The sequence below is a fragment of the Scyliorhinus torazame genome, chromosome 3 (genome assembly GCF_047496885.1).
Source record: "Scyliorhinus torazame isolate Kashiwa2021f chromosome 3, sScyTor2.1, whole genome shotgun sequence".
In the NCBI taxonomy this organism is placed as follows: Eukaryota; Metazoa; Chordata; class Chondrichthyes; order Carcharhiniformes; family Scyliorhinidae; genus Scyliorhinus; species Scyliorhinus torazame.
This window is the reverse complement of record NC_092709.1, coordinates 141,038,682-141,057,738: the sequence shown is the minus strand read 5'-3', so window position 1 is coordinate 141,057,738 and position 19,057 is coordinate 141,038,682. Positions and strand designations below refer to the sequence as shown.

Genomic DNA, 19,057 nt, shown 5'->3' with positions numbered 1-19,057 from the left:
GCATGGCGCCAGAGGAAATGGGCAAAGTACTGACTGAGTATTTTGCATCAGTATTCACCAAAAAGAAGGACTTGGTGGATGATGAGTCTGGGGAAGGGTGCGTAGATAGTCTGGGTCACATTGAGATCAAAAAGGAAGAGGTGCGGGGCGTCTTGAAAAACATTAAGACAGATAAGTCCCTGGGGTCTGATGGGGTCTACCCCAGAATACTGAGGAAGGAAAGGGAGGAAATTGTTGAGGCCTTGACAAAAATCTTTGTATCCTCACTGGCTACAGGTGAGGTCCCAGAGGACTGGAGAATAGCTACTATTGTTCCTTTGTTTAAGAAGGGTAGCAAGGATAACCCAAGAAATTACAGGCCGGTGAGCCTTACGTGAGTGATTGGGAAATTATTCGAGAGAATTCTTCGAGACAGGATTTACTCCTATTTGGAAGCAAGCGGGCCTATTAGTGAGAGACAGCAGTGTTTTGTGAAGGGAGGTCATGTCTCACTAACTTGATCGAGTTTTTTGAGGAAGAGATGGAGAGGACTGATGAAGGTAGTGGATGTTATCTACATGGACTACAAGGCCTTTGACAAGGTCCCTCATGGCTGACTGGTAAAGAAGGTGAAGTCACATGGGATCAGAGGTGAGCTGACAAGATGGATACAGAACTGGCTCGGTCACAGAAGACAGAGGATGGCAGACGGCTGTGACTAGTGGTTTTCCTCAGGGATACGTGCTGGGACCTTTGTGGTCTGTAGTATATATAAATGATTGGGAGGAAAACATAACTGGTCTGATTAGTAAGTTTGCGGACTACACAAGGTTGGTGGCATTGCGGATAGCGATGAGGACTGTCAAGAGGAAACAGCAGGATATAGATCGGTTAGAGACTTAGGTGGAGAGATGACAGATGGAGTTTAATCCTGACAAATGTGAGGCAATACATTTGGAAGGTGGGAAATATACAGTACATGGCAGACCTCTTAAGAGTATTGACAGGCATAGGGTTTTGGGTTTACAGATCCACAGCTCACTGAAAGTGACAACGCAGGTGGAGAATGTAGTGGAGAAGGCATATGGCATGATGCCCTGGCTAATGAAAGCAAGTGAACATAAAAATTGGCAAGTCACGCTGTAGCTGTATAGAACCCTAGTTAGGCCACACTTGGAATATAGGGTGTGACTCTCCGTAAAAGTTTTAAGTGTGCTAGCGAGCGGGAATTGCTGCAGGTTTCCTGGCACTGGCCCAGTGAAGCCGGCAACGCTAGTCAACGTTAATTGGCCCACTTAACAAGGCCTCATAGGCTTCTCGCCCCAAATGATGGCTCACCAGATGATTCACTGGCACCGCACTCGCCAGACCCCCGCTATCAAGGTCGAGCAGCACTTAAGCAGCACTTGCTCAGCCAACCCCAGCCAGCTCACAACAACGGCGGAGAGGAGACCAACCCCAAGATTCGGGGGTGCTGACCTGGGGAGGCTCCTGGACATGGTGAAGCCAGTAGGGATGACTTGTTCCCCCGGGGGTCCCGGTGAGCGAGCCACAAGGCAACCAGTGCTGCCTGGGATGAGGTGGCAGCAGCTGTCAGCTCGGGAAGTGTGACCAGGAGGACTGGCCTCCAGCGACGGAAGAAGGTCAACGACCTACACCGGGCAGCATGAATGAGTAACACCAATGTGCCCCCGGAAGGGAGCATTCATCTCTCAACTCGCAACCCTCCTTGGCCCCCTCCCTCTTCAGCCCTCCCTCCATCCACCCCTTCACCCCAACGCTCCCTCCAAGCCCTCACAACTGTAAACCACGCGTGGTGGCTAATGATGCCCTCTGTTTTCTCAGGAAAACCTCTCCCATAATCGGCGGGAGTGGGCTTAGACTGGCGGTGCAGTGCCAGACTTGAGAATCCTCACCTCCTTCGAGAATCGGACTCTGGAGGTGATCAGGGTGGCCGAGGACAGTGTGGTCACCCATGCGGAGGCTGGTGTACGCTGCAGAGGTGAGGAACCACTGGGCTCCACCTGGAGGATCTGTCAAACGTGAGTAGTGATTGCCTTACTGACTGACTCATCCCTCCCACTGACCACATGTCCATTCTTCCTTAGGTCCACCAGCTGATGGCACCAGTCCATCCTGGACGGCAGCCTCTCTTGACTTTGAGTAGAGCACCTCAGAGGAGAGCTCCGAGGATGCAACCATTATAGTCCCATCACACCCTCCACCAGCGCAGATGCACACACCTCAGTGGGAAATGTTAGTAGATAGGATCCCGGGGCACAATCTGGTGAGTAGCACACTGCTAATGATGCACATCAGGTGGAGGTAGGAACCCCCAGGCGAGACAGTCGTTGGAGGGCTGCTGGATCCCAGGACCCAGTTGGATCCCAGCCTGATGCTGAGCCTGTAGAACAGAGTTACCCAGAGCTGATGGAGATGATTGGGTGCTGCCGGGACATTCAGAGGGAGATTTCAGCATCACTCAAGCAGATCCATAGCCGATTGGAGGAGTCCCAGAGGCAATTGGCGCAGGAGATGGTGCCGTCAATTAGTGCCACCGAGGCCAACACTACTATGGTGGTGACCGCAGTGGAGAGCCTGGTGTATGACGTTGGCACCATTAGTGAAGGTGCCCAAAACGTTGCTCAGTCGTTAAAGGCCATGGCCGAGGGTCTCAGCAGAATGTCCGACTCGCTGGGGATGTCACCCAGTACCAGGCTGACCGTGATGAGGTTCTGCGGGACATGTCACGCTCTCAGATGGGAATGGCTGAGGCACTGCAGAGCTCGTCCCAGTCACTGAGGACCATCGCCGAGGGCGTCGACACGATAGTGCAGACATTAGAGAGCTGCCAGGGCTGGCAGAGCCAGAAGTTGCAGAGGCAGCTGGAGCTTGAACCAGCTGCCCATCCGTCCCAAGGTGGACCCCTGGGCCATATGAGCACCGATCGGGAGAAGGGGGCGCTGAGTTCCAACCCGTACCCGTCCAATGGGGCAGCAATGGTAGCCACCAGCTCCCCCGCGTTCCACCCCTCTAATGAGGCCGTGTCTCAAGGTCAGCACACGGGATGGGGGGGCACGGGTGTGCATGTGCCATCGACAGGTGAGCCAGGGCCCTCCGGCCCCAGGGCCCTCACTGACGATGCATGCCAGGGGGCATCGAAGGCTATGGGACGAGAGGTAAGCAGCTGGCTGCCTCCACTCAGATGTGCATACTGGGGAGACACCCAGATGTAGTGGTAGAGCTAGGAGGGCCAGGCACGTCAAGGATCACTGAAGGCGCCCGGGGGGTGGTGGGTGCAGCACTATCGGGAGAGTGGGGACCCTCACCGCTGCCTCTTGTCCTGCAGCCTCCGGCTGGAACGCATGTTCCACCCCTGCCTCGTCCTCCAGCAACTGATGGTCCCCGCCTCCTCATCTTCATCGGAGGTAGCTACATGCTCCTCATCACCAACCTCCAGCTCGTCGCCCCGCTGTTGTGCCAGGTTGTGGAGGATACAGCGGACCACAACAAAGCGGGTGACACTCCGGGTGGTGTACTGGAGTGCACCACTGGAGCGGTCGAGACATTGGAACCGCATCTTGAGGAGTCCGATGCACCGCTCAATGACAGCCCGGGTGGTTGCATGGGCCTCATTGTATCGGGTCACCGCTTCGGTCTCCGGCCTCCGTACTGGTGTCATTAGCCAGGTCCTCAGCGGATATCCCTTATCCCCCAAGAGCCAGTCGCCCATCGTGGGGTGGTCCTCGAAGAGGGCAGGGATGACCGATTGCCCCAGGATGTAGCTGTCGTGCACACTCCCTGGGAAGTGCACACACACGTGCATTATCTGCAACTGGTGGTCGCACGCAAGCTATATTTTGAGGGAGTAGAACCCCTTTCTGTTAAATAGGGCACTCCCAAATGGCCCGGTGAGTGCAGGGCAACATGTGAGACACCTATTACCCCTGGACCTGGGGCATCCCAGTGAGTGCGGAGAATCCTGCAGCCCGGGCATCTTGCTGAGCCTGGTCCATGTCAAAGACGATGTAGTCTTCCGCCCGGGCATACAGCGCATTCGTGGCCTGCCACATGCACCTGCGGGCTGCGGCCTGTGAGAAACCACGTAGGTTCCCGCTCGAGCCATGGAATGATCTTATGGTCTAAACGTTCAGGGCTGCAGTGACCCAGACGGCCATCGAGAGCGGGTGTCCCCCTCCTCCTCAACGTAGTGCCTAGTCCGCTAGGATATAGCGCATTGTTTCCTTGTTGAGGCAGAGCCTCCTGGGGCACGCGCGGTCCGTCATTTGTTCAAAGGATCAGTGATGCCTGTACACCCTAAGCTGCAGGACTCCCCCTCTGCGTCCCTCCCTGGCCTGATGGGCGGCCGGGTCCTCGGGGTATAGGGCGGGGTGTGGCACATGGGCTGCTGCCTCGAGCATCTACAGACGCTGCTGCTGCCTTCTCCGGCGTCTGGCCACATTACGTAGCACAAGCACCACTCGGGCAACTTCTGCATTCAACATCCCTCCCATAGCATTCAATATCTATAAGGCATTGGGAGAGGTTGTTAGATTGACAAACAGCAGTGGCTCCCACCCTGGGACCCTCCATTCCCCCACAGATCCCCCCCACCCCCCTATCCTGAACGCCCTGCTCATGTACTCCTGGCTTCAAGGTGCCCCACTCACCAGGCGCCAGACCCTGTACCCCGAACACCTGCTCACACGTCAACCAGACCGGGTGCTGGCCCCCTCCCCATGACACTCACCCACCCTCCAGCGATGGACATGTCCCGCCAAGTTGTGTCCCATCCCCTGAGCGTTCGGATGTTGGCTGCTGAGTGTATGGTGTTGCTTCCAGCAATGTTCAGGTACACTGTCCAGGCATCAAGGTGTGATTGGGATGCTGGGCAATGACTCCCACATGCTACATGGCCAGCCCACCCAAAGGAATCCAGTTGGGTTGTGAAGTGCTCCCTTAACCACGATTGCCAATTCCCAAGAGGCTATAGCCTTCAGCTAAACAGCCAGAGGTCTCGTCAACCAGTAGGGGTTAGGTGTGGTCAGTGAGGCAGCTGGGCTGGGACAAGGATTGTCCCTGGAAGGGGTACACACGATCCATGGGTTGGCATGATGGCCGTGAGCGATTGCCCCCCGGTTGCCCCCTCAACTTCTCATGGCGGTCCATCCCTGTTGAGGGTCCCCTACCTCCCACCGAGCACAGTGGCATCAAGCCCAGCTCCCCCAGGCTCTTTGCCTGTGAACAAAGATGGCTACTCTCCTCCTCACAGAAGACCTTCTGCCAGGTTCACGTTTTTAAAAAGGAGTACTAATTGGTGACAGCATGCGCACTTGCTGGGGAGGTCGCTGAATGACAGGACGCCATTGGATAAGGGGTGGCTCTCGTTAGTTGTATGGAAATGAGGATTAAGTGTGATAATTGGTTTCTCGTCATGCTACGGCGATATCCTGATCATACCTAGGGGAGTGGGCTGTTGCATCGCAAACTGTTTGACGCCTGGCGCGGATCTTGTTTTTGGCCTCTCCCGCTATTCACCGACCTCGTTTCGCTTGAGCGAGAGTGTAACGAGATCGGAAGATTGTGCCTATAGTGTTCAATTCTGGTCACCAGACTACCAGAAGGATGTGGAGGATTTGGAGAGGGTACAGAAGAGGTTTACCAGGATGTTGCCTGGCATGGAGGGCATTAGCTAGGAAAAGAGGTTGGATAAACTCAGTTTGTTCTCACTAGAATGACGGAGGTTGAGGAACGACCTGATAGAAGTCTACAAAATTATGAGGGACATGGACAGAGTGGACCAGTCACAAGCCTTTTCCCAGGGTGGAAGAGTCAATTGCTAGGGGACATAGGTTTAAGGTGTGAGGGGCAAAGTTTAGAGGAGATATGCAAGGGAAGTTATTTTTACACAGAGGGTAGTGGGTGCCTGGAACTCGCTGGAGGTGGTGGTGGAAGCAGGTACGATAGCGACGTTTAAGGGGTGTCTTGACAAATACATGAATAGGTTGGGAAGAGAGGGATATGGACCCCGGAAGTGTAGGTTTGAGGTTAGACGGGCAGCATGGTCGGCGCAGGCTTGGAGGGCCAAAGGGCCTGTTCCTGAGCTGTACATTTTTGTTCTATCACAGATCATTAAACAATGCATTCTGGGGCTCAGAATCCTGAACCATCAGCACCATAGTGACAGAGTGCCCAAAGCGGAGACAAAATTAGAACATAGTTCAGATTTGTGCACCAGCCATGGCAATTCAAACATTACAAAGGGGTTGAGTATCACTGGAAAAAGACATGTGAAAGCTTTTTGCCTTGCACTCGTCACACAAGAATATCAAACATAAAGAGATCAACACTTTTTACTTCATGAGAAGAGAGCGCTGATTGGTTGGCAAGTGGACACCAATTGACAGAGGAACTGCCATGGAGAATGTATCAGTTTTAAAAAATATATATAAAATTTTCCCCAATTAATGGGTAATTTAGCGTGGCCAATCCATCGACCCTGCACATCTTTGGATTGGGGGGGGGGGGGGCAATTTAGCATGGCCAATCCACCTGGACGGCACATCTTTGGGTTGTGGGGGTGAAACCCATGCAAACACGGAGAGAATGTGCAAACTCCCCATGGACAGTGACCCAGAGCTGGGATTGAATCTGGGAGTTTGGCGCCGTGAGGCAGCAGTGCTAACCACTGCTAAACCGTGCTGCCCCGAGAAGGCACCACTTAAGTGATGACTGACCGTTAACTGGCAGGCATTGCTAGAAACTCAAACCAGGCAGTTTGACTCTGATTGGTCAAGTCATTGCCCTGGGGAATGGTGGTTGCCTACTTTGCTCAGTTGAAACAGACGCAATGTATGTGCGTGTGCGTTTTGTCTGCAAAGGGTAGGGCTCTGCGTATAAATATATGTAGCTTCCAACACACCTAAGTGAGCCACATTGTGCGCCTGACTTATTTGGTTATTAGAAGGCAGCACGGGTGGTGCAGTGGTTAGCACTACTGCCTCATGGCACCCAAGACCCAGGTTCAACCCTGGTCTCGGGCAGTTCAAGAAGGCAGCTTATCACCACCTTCTCAAAAACAATTAGGGATGGGCAGTGAATGCTGGACTATCTAATGATGCCTGCATTACTTGAATTTTTTAAAAAATGTTCACATTGCACTTGTTCCAACTGGCGAAAATAGGCAACAGCCTTTCTCTGGTTCATTCCCCAGGGCAATGTCTTGACCAGATTCAACCTGCTTGGTTTGAATTTAAACAAGACTGACAGTTTGCTGCTATGTTATCATTTAACACAGAAAATAGTAGCAGGAGGAGGCCGTCTGACCATGGCTCATCATCCCACTCAAACAGCCTGACCTCTTCCTTCCCCTCCATGTCCTTTGATCCACTTTGCCCCAAGTGCTATATCTAACTGCTACTTGAAAACATTGTTTTGCCTTAACTGCTTTCTATGGCAGCAAATTCCAGAGGCCAACCCACTCTCTAGTGAAGAACTTTCTCCTAATCTCTGTCCTAAATGGTCTACCCTGTATCCTCGTGATCCATTCTCCATGACAATGCCTCTACTAATCACTTGAAATGAACGGAAATGAAATGAAAATAGCTTGTCACAAGTAGGCTTCAAATGAAGTTACTGTGAAAAGCCCCTAGTCGCCACATTCCGGCGCCTGTTCGGGGAGGCTGGCACGGGAACTTGCCACCCAAGCAGCACTCTCTTCTCATGATGTATAAATTACTGTTCCCTTTACATTCGGTATTCTTGCAAATGTCCTGATAAGTGTAAGACTGGTAGCATGGTAGCACAGTGATTAGCACAGTTGCTTCACAGCTCCAGGGTCCCTGGTTCGATTCCCGGCTTGGGTCACTGTCTGTGCAGAGTCTGCCCGTTCTCCCAGTGTCTGCATGGGTTTCCTCCGGGTGCTCCGGTTTCCTCCCACAGTCCAAAGATGTGCATATTAGGTATATTGGCCATGATCAAATTGTCCAAAAAAGGTTAGGCGGGGCTACTGGGTAACGGGGATGGGATAGGCTTAAGTGGGGTGCTCTTTCCAAGGGCCGGTGCAGACTCGATGGGCCAAAGGGCCTCCTTCTGCACTGTAAATTCTATTCTATGAAGCCGAAAAGGTTAAATGTGTCTTTTTTCAGTTATACTCATTTCAAAGGAGTTACAAGCAAATATTGGTTATTAGTTTACACTTCCTGAGGTACAATATAACTAACATTACAACAGTAACTATACTTCAAAAGTACTTCTTTCGCTGTAAAGCACTTTGGAACATATGGAGGTTATAAAAGGCATAATAGTGCTCGCTTTTGCAGCACATATACTAATAAAAGACATAATATAAATGCAAGTCTTTCTATAAGCCAAGGCAGAGCTTCCATGCATCTTGTAAATTATTGTTAATTGGAACATGTGCAAACTTTATCGATAACAATATGCACACGCCAAGAAAACCAGTTAGAAATAAGATATTAGCATGGTATTGATGCAATAACTTCACGTTAACATGTTATGAATAAAGAAGCCCGATATCAGAATGGCTTTTACTTCACTTCAATAGAAAAATCTGGATTGTTGTGACAACTCCACATTAGATGAGGAGCCATTGACTGAACATTGCTGACGCTTTAATTCTGTAAAATAGACCTCAGCCAACAGCCCAACTTAAAATTGTGGCTAGTCAACATTGAATCAAAGGGCGATTTAAATAGGTTAATGCCTCTTTTATAGTGGGGGTCAGGAGCTGAACAAAAAATATTTCGGTGATTCGATTCCGGACTGGCAGTATAATCCAAGTGGATTTAGAAAAGTCCAAGTTCCTGCAGCAATAAACACTGGTGTGCTCAAAGATAAATGTATGTGGTCATCGCAACCTTTATCTGGTTGCTGTTGACCTTTTTTCGTGGTACTTATAACTTTGTTCTTCTCGGTGTGAGCTTAAAGGCTTGTATTAAAAAAGTGTCTCCACAAATATCACATTATATTTGTACCCATGTGTTTATTTTAATACACATTTTTAAGCCAACAAAATGATGAGCTACGTTTTGCAGATTTGGCTATGTACAGTGACTAGAACAGAAGCTAAAGTCAAGAGCTGGCGGGGTGTCATTTGAGGCATGCAGGGTTAATGTGCCCCAAATTCCTAACTGCTTCAAAGATTTATGCTTTCATGATAAATCTTATGTCCCCTGGGGCAGCACGGTAGCACAGTGGTTAGCACAGTTGCTTCACAGCTCCAGGGTCTCAGGTTCGATTCCCGGCTTGGGTCACGGCCTGTGCGGAGTCTGCACGTTCTCCCCGTGTCTGCGCGGGTTTCCTCCAACAGTCCAAAGGTGTGCAGGCCAAGTGGGTTGGCCATGCTAAATTGCCCCTCGTGTCCAAAAAGGTGGGGTTGGGTTGCTGGGATGGGGTGGAGGTGTGGGCTTGGGTGGGGTGCTCTTTCCAGGGGCCAGTGCGGACCCGATGGGCTGGGTGGCCTCCTTCTGCACTGTAAATTCTATGATTCACTCCAATGACCAGCCTTGCATAGCCAGAGGAGAAATACTATGGAGCTACCTCAGCAAAGCCTGGTAGGTTTGAGTTTGAGTCCCTGCTAACTTTTAGATGTAGACTTTGGACCCATGAGAGCTGCGTCTGGTGCAACAATAATGTGCCACTATGCACCAGGAGCTCTGATCGTTGCAACCAAAGTGATTCTTGGTGCATAACAACTGATAACAGTTGGCCAAACGCAGCTCTTGCCAGGGCTACCTTCACTTCACTGGGATTCAAACGTCCCGTGGGCTGTGCTGAGATTACCCAGAAAGTATCTTCCTCGATGGCTCTCATTCCTGGTAACCTGGAGAAGCACCCAAAGGGGGTGGGAGTAACTTTTCAGTTTGGGAACTGTGTATCTAGATGCTAGAAACCTGGAAAGCCTACAGCACCCACACCATTCCCTTATTTTTATTGTTTATATTACGTGTGGGCTAAGAGTGCAGATGCTTTTAGAAAAGGGTTTTAATCTAATTGAGGTAGAAATGTTATTCCACTCAATCACACCAAATGAAGTCAGATTTAAGAATTTTCTGCCGATGTGAACAGTCTTACCATGAGAACATGTCCACTGTTAACAAACTCCAGCATTTGCAACTAACATTTTAATTAGATTATACTGCGCCATGATAAAATCGTTCCAAAATATAAAACTAAGAAATGGACCTGTAAAGAACAAAAATAAAAAATTCAGTATGTTTTTGAGATTCACGACTAGTAAATCAGATTGGAGCTATTACTCACTGTGTCCTACAAAACCAGAAGGGACATGCTGGGTGTCCTAGATACAAAGAAAATACCTCTTAGTATGTTAGGTTATGCGCTTCACATTTTAATTCAAGTCTGAAATTATTTTAAAATGTTTGCACAGGTCAAGTTTCTCTGCACCAAAAACAATTTTCCTCAAAAGCACATTTAATAAAATTTAGGAAAATATTAAATTAAAATAATTCCAACAAACACAATTTCACATGAAACGCTGTGCATTAGTTCTATTTACCTGCTTGATATTATTTACGCACCTTGTTTTGAAAAGGAAATTTGGATGATTCTGTTGTACTAGGTGTTTGGATGGCAGTCAGAGGAGGTGGCCATGATTGCGTCATTTCCTGTCAAGACATCCAAAACAAGTCAACAATGAGATTATTCTCATCTCATAATTTGAGGGAAAACCCAAGTAACAGAAGTCAATCTGACGTTAGAAGCTGCAATGCAAGGTAAATATGCAAATAATATAGACATGGGACCGTGTCATAATGGAAGCTTTTTTATAACGGAATCAGGAATTAATTAAGATTCCAGACAAAACAAAGCAACAGTGAAGGGGAATTTTATTAAACTCCACAGGAACTGCATGTTCACATGCAGAGGACAGAAAGACAGGGTGAGAGTACTCATGAGTCACATAAGCATTCGTGGCTGGCTAAGAGTGGTCTGGCAGAGGCCTGTTGGCAGGCTGCGATGTACCCCTCCTCCGTCTATCAGGTGTGGCATGTTTAGAAACTGGTGGCAATATTGCACAGCAACAGGTAGTTAGTGAATGTTGCTGAAAAGAGACATGTTGCTGAAGTATAAACTCAGGACAAACACAAGAATACCAAATTTCAAATGATCACAACAATTTATACTGCAAGAGAAAGGGTGCTGATTGGTTGACAAGTTGATGCCGATTGATTGATGCATTCATTTTGAATGACCCAGGAGCTTGGGGAGCCGATTGTTCCCCGCCTTTCTCCAAGGCAATGCCGTGGCTAATCAGAGGCATTCTTGTATTTGTTGTTATGAGTGCATGACAAAGAAGCTTTGTCAACATATCACTCTTTTCAGAAATATTCAAGTTTTGTACTACCTAGTGACTGTCTGCATACGGTCAATGAAAAAAATAGACAAATACAATGGTGGAATGTTTAAATGTTATAAAGAAAGCTAGACAGAAAATTAGAAAGAAACAGGAATATCGTTTACCCTTCTTAATGTAAAGTTGCTTCAGTCAAATTGTGAGCATTAACTACCCACTTCTCCATTTTACTTTGGATGTTTAATTCAAGGTTAGAGGATAAATCATTGGATAAATCATCGTAAATTTAAGGAGATAGATTGTAAATTTAAGGAGACAGACAAATTTTTAATTCTTAATGGGTTGAAGGGTTATGGAGAACTGGCAGGAAAGTGGAGTTGAGGCTGAGAGTAGATCAGCCATGATCGTATTGAATGGCGGAGCAAGCTCGAGGGGCTGAATTGCCTACTCCTACTCCTGGTTATTATGTTCTTATTGAAGTTTACAAAATTATTTTAGATCAGCAGATCACACTTGAAATCCAGAAGCAGCTGCAGAATGTCAACAATGTGCAAAATTACATTATTAGTGAAGCAATCTGTACAAACTTTGTCTCCCATAATATTAAAGTTAGTTATTTATGCATCATTGAAGTCAATGGAAATGAGATTTAGGAAAGCAGCAGCTGAATTAATATCGCCCATTTTATATAATCTTCAAAAGTCATAATTGCATCAATGTGCATTGCAACCTAATAGATATGACACTGAACTAGAAACCCAAGGTCACGAGTTCAAATCCTACCAGAGTGAGAAGTGAAAATTAGTTCTGAGCTACCAGCTCAAAAATAACCATGAAAGCTTTCAGATCATTAAAATTGCTAACGTCCTTTAGTATCTAGGAAGCCACAAGTTTAAAAGATCAGCTAGTACAAAGAATTGAACACCATCACCTACATCCTGGGAAATGTTTTTTTTTTTTTTAAATTGGCGTCATATATCTGCATCTTCTACCAAAATTCAATGACTACATATATCCTTTTTCATAGTGAGCCAAAGTAGTTATGTTGCTTATTCAATTTACATTGGTTACCAGGTCAGCAACAAGTGGCTCCAGATGGTCAGTTGTCATTAAATTGGCTTCTGGGTCTGAGAGTCAGACTTGTACAGGCACCTTGTGTTTTAACCACTTCACTTTCATAAAACTAGAGTCAAAAAGGAGAAAAATCATAACCTTTTAGACTGCTAGTCATTATACTTAATGTACTGAAGCTATGGCACACTTCATTCAGCAAGGTGGAGAGGATATAAATGGTTAACACAGACAAAAACAAACCAAGTTTAAGCAGCAAAGTAAGCTTCTCGAGAACAAGATCATTTGGTCTACTGAGCTCTTAATTCCTAGGTTTACTGACCAAAAACTAGCCATTTCCTGAAACAGACCGTCTCTTTGTGTTGCACAGAAAATAGTCCAGGTTTAAAAAGCAGGGATGGGGCAGCATGTGGCGCAGTGGATAGCACTGGGACTGCGGCGCTGAGGACCTGGGTTCGAATCCCGGCCCTGGATCACTGTCCGTGTGGAGTTTGCACATTCTCCCCATGTCTGCGTGGGTTTCACCCCCACAACCCAAACATGTGCAGGTTAGGTGGATTGGCCATGCTAAATTGCCTCTTAATTGGAAAATAAAATAATTGGGTATTCTAAATTTATTTTTAAAAAAGATTAAAAGGGGATCCCAGTCTACAATCTGCTTTTAACCATTGCCCTCCATCGTAAACTATTGATTGCTTTTCAGTACAAAATTGTATTCTGACAGCTCTTCTACAGCCATTTTGCCTCCTGTGAAAACATATTTAACCCTTGCTTTTCCTTGAGGAGTTACCACATTAGCATCTGATGCCTGTGTCTTTTAGCTGTGAACTGAAAATGAAGAGCACCCTTCCGGTTTAGGCAAGTATAAAAGATCTCAGGGTAGAGTTTGGGCACAATGGGCAATCTGGCCACATAGCGTGCTCAGAATTGTGCTCATTTTCTAAATTGATCTTGTGGTTGAGTTTCGGCTCAAACTAATTTGCTTAATCACAAATTTAAAATCTTCCACCAACCCAGGGCAATCAACCAAAGCTTTAGAGTGCAATTGTTTAATTTTCCCCAGTGTTTACAAAATCTTAATATATGCAAGAATGGTAAACTAGTTTACAAAAAATAGCTGAAAATAACTTTACAAAACTGGGAAACAATTTACTAATTTAATTGGTGAATAGGAGTCAGCTTCTTAGCAAGTTAAATATTTAAAAAATGCATTCAAGGGTTAAGCAGTATACGAGTGCCTTTACCCCCCAAAAAAACTTCATAAATTTTTTTTAAAAGAGTACCCAATAATTTTTTTCCCCCCAATTAAGAGTCAATTTAGCGTGTCCAATCCACTTAGCTTGCACATCTTTGAGTTGTGGGGGTGAAACCCATGCAGACACGGGGAGAATGTGCAAACTCCACACGGACAGTGACCTGGGGCCGGGACCAAACCTGGGTCCTCAGTGCCATAGGCAGCAGTGCTAACCACTGCACCACCAAAAAAATAACTTCATTTGAGTCACCTCGAAGTTTAAAAAAAAAATGAAAACCCACCGTGATAAGTGTAATTTCATCTGAGAGCAAGTTTGTTATTTTGTGAAGGGTCAGTTTCCAGTTTGATTGTGTTTGTTAAAACCAAGAAAAAAAGATTGTGGGACTCGATTTGCACTGGATGGAACTTCAAACAGAAACTTTATGGATGTCCTCAAAGCATCCCTGAAGAGGTCAATCATTCCCATCGACTCTTGGTGAAGTCAAAGCATGGAATAGAGCACAGAACCCTTCCAAGCACACACTGGATGGAACTTCAAGCAGAAATTACTCAATTAAGTGAAAAGCAAAATACTGCAGATTCTGGAGTTTTGAAATAGAAACAGACATTGATGCTGGTAAAACTCAGCAAGTCTGGCAGCATCGATGGAGAGAGAGAGAGAGAGAGAGAGAGAGAGAGAGAGAGAGAGAGAGAGAGAGAGAGTTAACGTCGAGTCCAATTTGACAAAACTATTCCAAAGAAAGGGCACAATGGACTCGAAACGTCAACTCCCTTTCTCTCTCAACAGAGATTACTCAATCTTTGGTGCAGGTTTGGCTGCTTGAGTGAAGTCTAATGAAAATAGAACATAGTGCAGAAGGAGGCCATTCGGCCCATCAAGTCTGCACCGATTCACTTAAGCCTCACTTCCACTCTATCCCCATAACCCAATAACCCCTCCTAACCTTTTTGGTCACTAAGGGCAATTTATCATGGCCAATCCACCTAACCTGCACGTCTTTGGACTGTGGGAGGAAACCGGAGCACCCGGAGGAAACCCACGCAGACACGGGGAGAACGTGCATACTCCGCACAGACAGTGACCCAGCGGGGAATCAAACCTGGGACCCTGGCACTGTGAAGCACAGTGCTATCCACTTGTGCTATCGTGCTGCAAAATCAAAATATCTTATTTCACCACTCAAGGCACACGTTTTCCCAGGGTCCAAATTACCAATTGTTCCTCAAGCAGCACCAACTGAAAGAATTTCATTTGTTGTTCGCAGGGCCTTTCTATGCTCAAAGTGGCTGCCATATTTACCTACAAAACATCGATGGGGACATTTTCACAGGCAAGGGGAGGAGGTAGGTTTAGGTGTGTACAGGAGATAACAAAGATCAGCATCCTCTCCAAAGCCAACATGTCCAGAATCAAGGTGTTCATCATTCAAATCAGCACTGCATTCTATTATTCGTGTGCCTGACACCAGACAACTGCTGCACTCAGAACTTTGTTTGGCAGCAACATTCCTAGGAGGACAACGGAAACACTTGGGGATGTCCTCAAAAGATCCTATAAGCGGTCAAACATTCCCACCAGCTGGTGGCCAATCAATATAATGACGACGCATTTGGGAAGACCGAAAGACTTAATTGGGAACACAGCATGGGACAGGAGAAAATGATTCATTGACCTCAGGGGCGGATTTACAATGAAATACACCGTGTCGCGGCACAGACCGCTCAAACTGCATTGGGACCCCAAAAACGATGAAGTTGCTCAGCCCATCACCTAAGAACACTGTTCACTCCCCTGAGCCGCTCTTCTCAGTTCCTCGTTGGCTCTTTAAACTCCTTGGTTATTTCTTGAAACGTGTCTTTTTATTGGCTGCTCCACATCTTATTGAAGTCACATCACACCCAATATGATATTTGATTGGCTGGTGCTGATGGTTAATCCAGCCTTCAATTGGCCTGTCTCTCCAGCTATCAAGCTTCCCATGAATCTTTCCCATGGCAGAAGCTGGAAATAGAGCCAAACTGCACAGAGAGGCCAGCTGCTCTGGGCCGGTCACCTAATAGTGAGAATTTGTGGAGGAAGATTGTACAGAGAAAGGGCAAGTTCACCCCTTTCCGCTCCACTATTAATTTGAAGTGATTAGCAGATGTGTTTATGTTAATCAGTGCGTATCTTTTTTTTTTTTTTTTTTAATTTTTATTTGAAGTTTTCACAAAATATCAGCAACAAAATGAAAAAGGAACCCAATAGAATGAAATACAAAACAAAATAAACAACCCCCGTGCCCCCCGCCCCTATACATAAATAATAAATTAACACCCCGAATTAACACAAAGCAAACATAGCAAATATATATATATACCCCCTCAGATTCCCCAGTGTAGACAAACAAAAATAAAATAGAACCCCCCCCCCCGTTGCTGCTGCTGACCATAATCAGTGTGTATCTATGTATATGTCTGCATATGGGGGCTTCTCAATTAAAAAAAAAAATTGTTTATGGGACATGGACATCACAGGATGCACGGCATCTATTGCCCATCCCTCATTGCTCGAGGGGGCAATTAAGAATCAACCGCATTGCGGCATCTGGAGTCACATGTAGGCCAGACCAGGTAAGGATGGCAGATATCCTTTCCTAAAGGACATCAGTCATTAGTGACTCAGATGGGTCTTTACCAACAATCGACAGTCATCATTAGACTTTAATTCCAGATTATTATTGAATTCAAATTTCAAAAAAAATAATCCTCCCTTCGGATTGCTCCTGCTGATTTCAGATTTCTCCACCAGCTATATTTCCTCCTGGACTGTCTTAGGAGAGCCCATTGCATTGAACTGCTTTGCACTCACTGTTTATCGCCTCCTCAATTTAGCAGAATGGGTTGTAATTGTTTGCTCACAACGCTGTTCCTATTGGTGGATCCTGAATTTTTCTACCAGTGGGAGGAGGACCAAGGCCCGACCTGCCAAATCAAACCACTGGGATGGATGGAAGTGCATCTTGCTGTGTCTGCCTCCCCATCAATATCACCATCCAACTGTTCAGGAAGGCAGCAACGACAGGGTATAGTCACCAGTTAGAGTTTCTTTCAAGGCACACACTCTTGTCTAACATTAATGATTAATGTTTCAGTGATTAAAGTGGTGGTGAGAGCAGCATGTATTCATTGTACAGTCCGGTTATTGTACTAGCTAGTGGCTGGGGATTCGGGGAAAATAACAAAAGCAGAATTGGGGTTTCAGACAGCCACACGTGAACTTTAATCTTGTACGCAGTGCTACGGCACTAGTGTTTTTTAAATAAAAGTGTTGTGCATTCCCAGTGTATGTTTACCTGTGCATACGTGTGTCATTCCCAGTGTATGTTTACCTGTGCATGTGTGTGTGTAATTGTGAATAAGTAACTGAATGGGCATGAGATGTGACCACGTGAGATTTCAAAATTAAAATGATTGATGAACTAGTCATAGAGGCAAACCTTTAAAAAAATATATAAACTTTTGTTAGTAAGTTTGAATTAATAGGGCAGTCATCCCTACTACGAACTGGCAATTGGCTCATCTAAATATAGCACTGATATGGAAGGGATATTTTTGTGACACATTAAAATCTTCATTGCCCCAGAAGTTAGTGATTTTAATTAACCTACTCTATTCCGTAACATCTACCCCAACCTGTCAATATATCACCCATCAGAAATTTAAATGCCAGAGGTTTAACAAATCATAAATGCTACTTTCTTTCCATCCTATGGGCTGGTTGACACAAACGAGGCAGAGCACAGGTAACAATTATTTGTAAATCTGGCACCGATTGACCTGATCCTCGAAGCACCACCTGTCGTGCATGTGGCAGAATCTGCAGATTTATCAGCCATTTTGGGACTCATGGAGCCGGAGTGGAACAAGTCATTTTTAATTCCATGGGATAGCCCATGAAGAAAAAGAAGAAATTCCCAAACAGAAGCAAGGCTGGGGTCCCAATTTCATTCTACTCCATTATGGTTTTCACCCAGGCAGGTTTGAAGGCAAGTTGGGATGCCCATGCAGCTGCCGGGTAAGGTATTTAAATATTCCAATATGCATGCAAGATGTATTTTAAGCAAGGATTCTGGCTCTAGCAGCGAGTGAGCCATTTCTCAAGCTGTCAGTACTAGCCACGGTGAACAGAGTGAGTACATGTGAGAGTGAAGCAGAAAGGCTGGAAAACCGGAAAGCTCCAGCCATGAAACCGGAAGAGCTCCAGCCATGGCCAGGTTGAGACAAGGATGCGCAATGCATTCCTTCGCAAAGAGCGTTTTCAGTGCTGAACAGGTGACTGTCAACTTCTTGGAAGCCACATTGCCTGTTTTACACTTCAGTCACCTTCTGCCAGGCTGTCAGCCTTCACCATGACATGTGAATGCTTATGCTGCTCCCTCCTGCACCTCTGATGAAGATCAAGAGCAGCAGTAACATCAATTCCAGAACAACCAGATCCAGGAGCAGCACCGGCACCGGCTGCCTCCCCCTCCGCCACATGCCACTCCAATGGGCAGAGGGGATGGATACAGAGATCCATCTCCAAGTAGGCAAGACCCACCCACCCCCACACACACAAGCCTCCAGCACCAGGTCTACAGGATCAGCTCTCATTGTCTGAGCACAATGTCTGAGGAGGCTCAGGTTTCCACGCAGGTCATTGATTGTTGCCTTTTGCAGCCTCATGGTACAAGACCTCCTTCCCAGCAGTGGGCATCCATTGCCAGTGGCTGATAAAATGCTTGTTTTTGGAGAACTACTCATACTATCTCTAGCTCTCATGTTTTGTGTTCTCTTCTCCAGAAAGGAGAGAAAGCAGAGACTTCTGAGCAATGGCATGGCTTGTGTAGATAACAAGGGAACATTTGTGGCCAGTGATTGTGAGGCATGGGTGTAAAAGGACACTCGGAGGAGGGCAAATACGAGTGTTAACTGTTCAGATGGGGGTGTGAGGTGCCTGGAGAGAGGAATGAATGGAGCTGCAAAGGTATATTGTTCCAAGGAGTTTCTGGAAGGGTGAATGTTGGAAAAGTCAGAGTCAAGGTTGGCACCTCAGGTTTAAATATCACTCACCACTCCCACCCTCTTGTGGTCCTGTATCTCCTTAGTGCACTGTATGCAGGTTGAAGAGGTTACATTTCTGCTGCTGGGTTCCTTGTCCACTTCTGCCCATGCCTTCTTGGTCGGAGAGGTTGGCCGCTTCCTCCCATTGGGTAATATTACCTCATTGCAGCCACTCCCATCTCCCAGCAGATGAGAGAGAGAGAGAGAGAGAGAGAGAGAGGCACACACTGGAGAGCCACCTTTTCAGTTCTCCTCGCCATTCCCAACTCAAAAATCCATGTCCTGTTGAGTCAATCCTACCTCATACCAGCATTCCTTTAATTAGAAAT

The 19,057-nt window shown here is 46.7% G+C and overlaps 1 protein-coding gene across 2 annotated transcripts in view; it reads right to left on the bottom strand.

The window, feature by feature from the left end:
• The window catches only part of LOC140408708 (AF4/FMR2 family member 4-like), a 249,897-nt gene that overhangs the window by 80,368 nt on the left and 150,472 nt on the right, over positions 1 to 19,057 (bottom strand). For both annotated transcript variants that reach the window (XM_072496296.1, XM_072496295.1), the window contains exons 5-6: positions 10,542 to 10,628; positions 10,264 to 10,300 (exon numbers count right to left, since the gene is read on the bottom strand). In XM_072496296.1, coding sequence (XP_072352397.1) covers positions 10,264 to 10,300; positions 10,542 to 10,628 — 124 coding nt within the window. The remainder of the gene's footprint in view (positions 1 to 10,263; positions 10,301 to 10,541; positions 10,629 to 19,057) is intronic.